The following is a 5964-nucleotide window of genomic DNA, read 5'->3' as shown; positions in this document are numbered from 1 at the left end:
AGTATTAACATGACAGAGCTAAGCTATTAGAATCAACAATGGTCACAATTTAAAGCCAGTAGCGCCAAAAAAGTCTTTACAACAAACCATGATGTCATCAAATTACCCACAGCAGTTAAAAACAAACAAACAAAAACAAAAACAGATGAGCATCTCCACCCAGCTGTTCTGTTGGGACCGTGCAGATAAGATTTTAACTGGGTTCAAGCAAAAAAAGAACCTCTGAAGATCCACGTGTTTAGACGCTGGTCTCTCAGTGGATCCAAATTATCAGTTCACCGTCAAATTTCACAAGTTTAATAGATTCACTTCCGTTTGCAGCAACAATTGGAGAAAAAGTGTGTTGGAATGCCCAAATGTGATCAAACTACTCCCAGCATCATGTTTTCATTTATTTATTGTAACAAAGCAACTGGTACACTTAATTTAACGCCAACAGGTTTCCAGCAGAACAGGAGAAGCGCTGCAGACGCCACAGAGACGACTCCGCAGAAAACATCTCATCTCTCATCATCTCCAAAATGTTAAGCCAAGCTCAAAAGGTTTTTTTTTTTACGGTTTATATAAAAAAAATGTACAATTCAAACGTTTTCTGTGGGTGCTTGAAAAACACAAAAAAAAGAAAAATCTTAAACAGACGTCCAGAGTTGTTGTCAAAGCCCTACTGCTGCCCCGCCCATCCCGCACCTCACCACCCCACCCCCGCCTTCAAACTGTGTACAATAACACCCGTCCCACCAAGATCCCAAAAACATTTACAACAGTTGAAAGGAACAAGCTGGTGCTTTCAATCAGTTCCATTAGTACAAGTCACAAAGGAAAATGCAACTTCTAGTAATAAGCCTTAGTCCCGCCCACCACTGGATATATTATAATATACACGTATATATTTATATATATAAAAGTGGCTTAGGATGCTATGATTAAGTTATCACTGCACCATGGCTTATTTTTATTCAACTCACAACTTCAACAGAACTCATATCCGACATATAAATTGCTATTGTACGTATTTTAAATCTACGTAGGTTGACGTGCAGAATGCTACAAAGTTTTTTTTATTCTTTTGCATGTCTTTGGGAGATGTAGGGAAACAATGACAGGTGAGACTTCAAAGGGCCACCCTCCCCCCCGCTGCAACCCCGACGCACACCTGCTGCTGTAAGGAGCCGGCCGTCGTGGATACGTCAGGGCTGCAGAGGAGGAAGGATGGACATGCTAACGACACACAAGATTTTTTTTTTATTACTTTTATACAAATCCCGCCCCTCCCCACCCAGAAAAAAATAAACAAACAAAAGATTTTGCTCCCGAGGTTTGTAGGATGATCACAGAGGGAGGACGAGGGGAAAAAGTGAAAGCCGAGAAGTTTAATCGTCCTCTCCGTCATCCTGAGACGAGAAGAGAAAAGACATCACATCGTTTATTCCAAGAAAAACATCTCATTAATCATTTGAGTTTCTAAAAAAAAACTTGTTTTCCCCTCTTACCTCTCCGTCTTCCCCATCACCATCCTCGTCATCATCATCACCCTCCTCTTCCTCCCCCTCGTCGATATCTTCCAGACCCTCCTCGTCGTCGTCATCGTCATCTCCGTCTCCTTCCTCATCCTCCATGTCGGGTACCTTTGGATGACAGTGATTCATTCAAAAACTTTCACTGGAAATCTGAAAAAAGTTCATCCCAGCATTAGTTAGATGTTTTTTTTCTAGCGCTAGCATCTATTAATTGTTTTAGATGAGTAGTGGAAAAGCCCAGAAGCTTTTTACCGAGCGCTTTGCCTTTTTTGTGCGGCTGCTCCGAGCGCTCAGGTTAAAAATCTTTCAACTTCTCAGAAAGGCGCTGTTGACATCACTGGCACTCTTTTCCAAATGTCTGATATTCCCGCAGTTTTACTGCCTACCGAGAACGCTTCATGCAAAAGCTCTCGATTGCTCAGCCAGCGCTTTCCTCCTCAGTATAACTGCTAGCTGGACAAAGTAAAAGTTATCGTTCTGCCTGTTTTGGATGCTTCACATTTACACAATTCTAACCATAGACTGTAAGTAAACGTGATGTCACCCAGAGGTTACTGAAGGGGGGCTTTTGAAGACTAGAGAGTGCGGTCACCATGCTGGTTATCCTGTCTCAACCTAACTTTCAGTCCCCATAACGACAGGCTCAGAGCTGGAGCTGAGGCAGGTTTTAAACCTCCTAACAAACAGGTACACTGCGCCCGCCTGTCACTCAGGTCTACCACAATGGGAATTTTCATGTGGGTGTGTACGTGATTTCCTGTGCTTCTGCAGCCAGCCTCAAGTGGACACTCTTAGAATTGCAGGTATTGGCACTTCCTCATTGGCTTCATTGTTCAACACCAGAGGTTGCTGCTCGTTTCTAACAAATCTGACATCAAACTTTTCATCACAGACGAGATCTGAACTGAATCTGATGATGCGGCATGTTTTGTCGTCTTCTTGTAAATGAACACCATGGGCATGATGGGAAATAATCTAAACAGGAATCCTGTTAAGACTCAAGATGAGTTCTGAGCCTACCAGGTAGTACTGCAGCGGGTTGGGCCAGATGTCGTCCTTGATGACTTCTCCCAGCTCGTCAGCTCCGGCGTCTGAGTGATCGGTGAACCAGGTGAAGAAGCTTTCGGGCTCCTCGTGCTGTCGTTTCTTCCCAGCTTTGTTTGGCGTCTGGCCCGAACGCTTTGTCAGGTCCTGGAGGGGGAGAACGTGCAAAAGGTTTGAAAAGTTGTCTCGTTTTAGGAAGAAGAATAACGGTCAATAAAGTGTAAAAACATCAAAAACCACAGAATGGGAAGAGAAAGAGGCAACCAACCTTTCCGGCTTTCCATTTGATTTCAGACGATTTGGAAACAGGATCCCCGCTCTCGTTCACATTAAACTCTTTGGAGAGGGCTTTATTCTCAAAGTACGGGTTCTCGTCGAAATACTAGCAAAAAGAAAAACACACCTGTGTCAGAATACAACACAACTTAGTTCATAGAAACGAGGAGAAAGGACCACAAACACTCACAAAATCTATTCTGTATCCAGACTTGATGTCCTCGAACTCGGTGACCTCCACCCTCGACAAGTAATGAAGTGCTTCCTCATCCTCCTCGCCCAGAAGTGCTGAAACTAAAAGTCCAAAAAGTAGAAAGAAGTTGTAAAAACATGTTTGGCTTCACCGTACAGACGGGTAAAAGAATCAAAGAGCGTACCTTGTGGATGGTTGACAAATGTTGTGACCCAGAAGTTGGGGATTTTGGCTATGAGTTCTGATCGCTTCTGAAAGAACGGCTGGCGTAATTTGTTGTACTTCTGCTCTACTTTTAAAATTTCTTCACTCGCCTGCTCGTTCAGTCTGACGGGAAGAAAAGAGGAAAAAACAGTCAAATGGGGAAAAATCTCTACGTTCGGCCAACGCTCACAGGTAACATTCAGACTCACCTGTCAATTTCATTCTGTACTTCATCGATGTGTTCGATCGCTTCCTGTTGCTCTTTTTCTGAAAGGAAATTAAGATCAGTTGAAACACAGGACTTTAAATAAAAATGTTTAACTTCCAACAACAGCAACTAATAAAGTTCCCACGATAAACAGAACAGGTAAGGCGTATCAATGACGCACTTCCTTTACATGCAGGATGCAGTGACGGAGGATGTACAGACGTGAGCTTTATATAAAAAAAATGTAAAAGCTTTATTGTAAAAAGTTCTGTACTCTGAAGCTCAGATAAGCAGTGTAAATATTGCTTAGCTCACAACGTTCAAAAAACCACACTGCTTCTTATTTAATGTCTAATTGTTTTCTTTTTCATAATGTGCAACATTTTATGTGCATTTATTTTTATTCCTTGTAATGTGAATTACTGTACACAAGTTTAATAATAATTAACTTTTTGTTCCTCTGTCAATTACCTTTTTTTTTAAAACTTCTATGGGTGTGTGTGGGCTGAATGTGATGAATGTTACAGTAAATGACAATAAAGACAATTTATATAGCACTAACAATAATTAATAACCAACACTGACCATTGTAAACTCCTCCATTATGATTTTTTTTCATTTAAACCGTGCAATCTGGATCTTAACCAGGCCGTAACCTGAACAATAACACAATGTGAGAGACCAATACTGCTGTAATATATCCTGCACTTTTGTTTCAGGTATGACTCTGACTTCCCACGATCATGAAGATACTGTGGCGTGTTTCATCATGTATGGTAACTGTTTAAAGTGTATGTTGTGATATTTTGGCCACAAGAACACATCTCCATTTCCTCAAAAACCCCGTTAGTTTTGTTTTTCATTTATTGATTAGTTCGATGAGATGTTAAATCGGCAAGATATCCTGCTTAATTATCGTGATCTAAATGTCATTTTTACAATTATTTTCAGCTTTTTCCACACAGTTTTATGTCTTATACACTCTTTATTGTTGTACTTTTATTATCTCTTGTTGTATTCACATCTCCATTTATATTCATATATTTCTACTACTGTATTATTAGTTTAAAAAAAAAAAGCAACTGTAACGACTGAATGAGGATTTAATAAAGTGTTTCTGATTCTGATATAGTGGTCTGTTTTTACATCATCAGTCTTACCTCTAATATACATAAACAGTAAAATAACGCGGGACGCCAGTGTGTGTGTGTGTGTGTGTGTGTGGGGACCCTCTGCCTCCCGCAGTCTGGAGCTTCCTGTTAAAGCTAAAGGCGGCCTGGTTTGAATGAAGAGCTTAACGCCGACATGCTTTATCTGCTCTGAGCTCACATCTACAACCCGAGAAGCTTCCCCGGAGTGTTAACTCACATTAACGCACAGAAACTCTTATAGTGACTTTATTACAATAAAAAAAAAAGCAAAGCGATTGTTTACATCGCCTCGGGTTGCAGCTTGCACAACAAAAGCTAACACGCGTGGGTAGGGTAAACAGAGCGGCTAACGTGATCCGTGCCGCCCTCTTCAGGCTCAAAGGAAACGAGGATTTGATGCTAATTATGTGTGCAAACAATCCCGAAGCTGGTGCATGAGAGACCCCACAGATATCACCAATACACTCACACGAGAAACTTCCCCACACTGTGTTCGTGATCTAAAGTTGCACATTATGACGCCAGCTGCAGCCGACACGGTGTAAATACTCTCTCTCCTTCAAGTAGAAGCTAACACATGCTAACGGCTAGCTCAGTGTTAGCATCGTGTTAGCATGCTAACGCAGTATTTAGCTCCTTTGTTGATACGCAGCTGGAGCAGAATTAAGCGGTCTCTGCGTTAACATAGCATCGCTTTGTCTGCATTTTAGTGAACAAACTCCGCGTAAGACGACAAAACGACGATAAACAAATGAAAATGGCGTTTCTGTAGAGACCCGCCATTCCTGTTACCAGAGGTCTCGTCCGCTCCGTCGTGATTTGAATTCTCCTTCCTGCTCACTTTCGCCGATGAGGCAGACATGGTTATCGTTCTTCGTGACGCTTTACGACCAGATTTATATCCCAGGTGTTGTTTGTTAACTCTTCTCCGGAGGATAAAAGTTACTTCCACCTACTAACACGGAGTGCGCGTGTCTCCCTGCACACGAGAAGGAGGACTGAGCGCAGCTTTGCACGCGCTTGTTTCTAACATGTTTATTGTCCTCTAGCGCCCCCATCAGGCCGGAGTGCGACACTGCAACTCAAATACGCTGAAAAGGAAATCAGACTCCGCTTTATTGGCCATGTTTGCTGCTTTCACACACAGGGCCTTTGGCTTTTCTGAACTGTGCTCTCAGTGTACAAAAGTATAACATTAAATATAAACACAGATAAGCAAATAATAATAAAAAACTGCATGTTATTTAATGTCTGTTTTTGATAATTCTGCACTATCTGCTTTTTTAAACATTGCTGTACATATATAAACAACACAACTTTTTTTTTTATATTCAGGTCTAATTACAGATTTTTTTTCTCAACTGTTTATAG

General features: G+C 41.4%; 1 protein-coding gene across 1 annotated transcript; it reads right to left on the bottom strand.

The window, feature by feature from the left end:
* Positions 1-379: 379 nt before the first annotated feature.
* LOC109988558 (protein SET) lies at positions 380-5607 on the bottom strand. The gene is made up of 8 exons (XM_020640079.3): positions 5386-5607; positions 3444-3501; positions 3215-3357; positions 3028-3131; positions 2830-2943; positions 2538-2708; positions 1491-1625; positions 380-1391 (listed from the first exon to the last, which is right to left on the bottom strand). The coding sequence occupies exons 1-8, from the start codon at positions 5453-5455 to the stop codon at positions 1371-1373; spliced, it is 816 nt and encodes a 271-aa protein (XP_020495735.1). The 5' UTR covers positions 5456-5607; the 3' UTR covers positions 380-1370.
* Positions 5608-5964: the final 357 nt, after the last annotated feature.

This window comes from Labrus bergylta, chromosome 17 (genome assembly GCF_963930695.1).
Source record: "Labrus bergylta chromosome 17, fLabBer1.1, whole genome shotgun sequence".
Classification (NCBI taxonomy): Eukaryota; Metazoa; Chordata; class Actinopteri; order Labriformes; family Labridae; genus Labrus; species Labrus bergylta.
The sequence above is the reverse complement of the archived record's forward strand: the minus strand, read 5'-3'. Positions and strand labels throughout refer to the sequence as shown.

Bases quoted from the DNA above. Each gene is read 5' to 3' on its own strand.
- LOC109988558 (XM_020640079.3), bottom strand. From the start codon at position 5,455: ATGTCTGCCTCATCGGCGAAAGTGAGCAGGAAGGAGAATTCAAATCAC. The intron at 3,132-3,214 runs GTACGCTCTTTG...TTGGACTTTTAG, and splicing joins ATTTGTCAACCATCCACAAG to TTTCAGCACTTCTGGGCGAG. The intron at 1,392-1,490 runs GTAAGAGGGGAA...TTCTCGTCTCAG, and splicing joins GTGATGGGGAAGACGGAGAG to GATGACGGAGAGGACGATTA.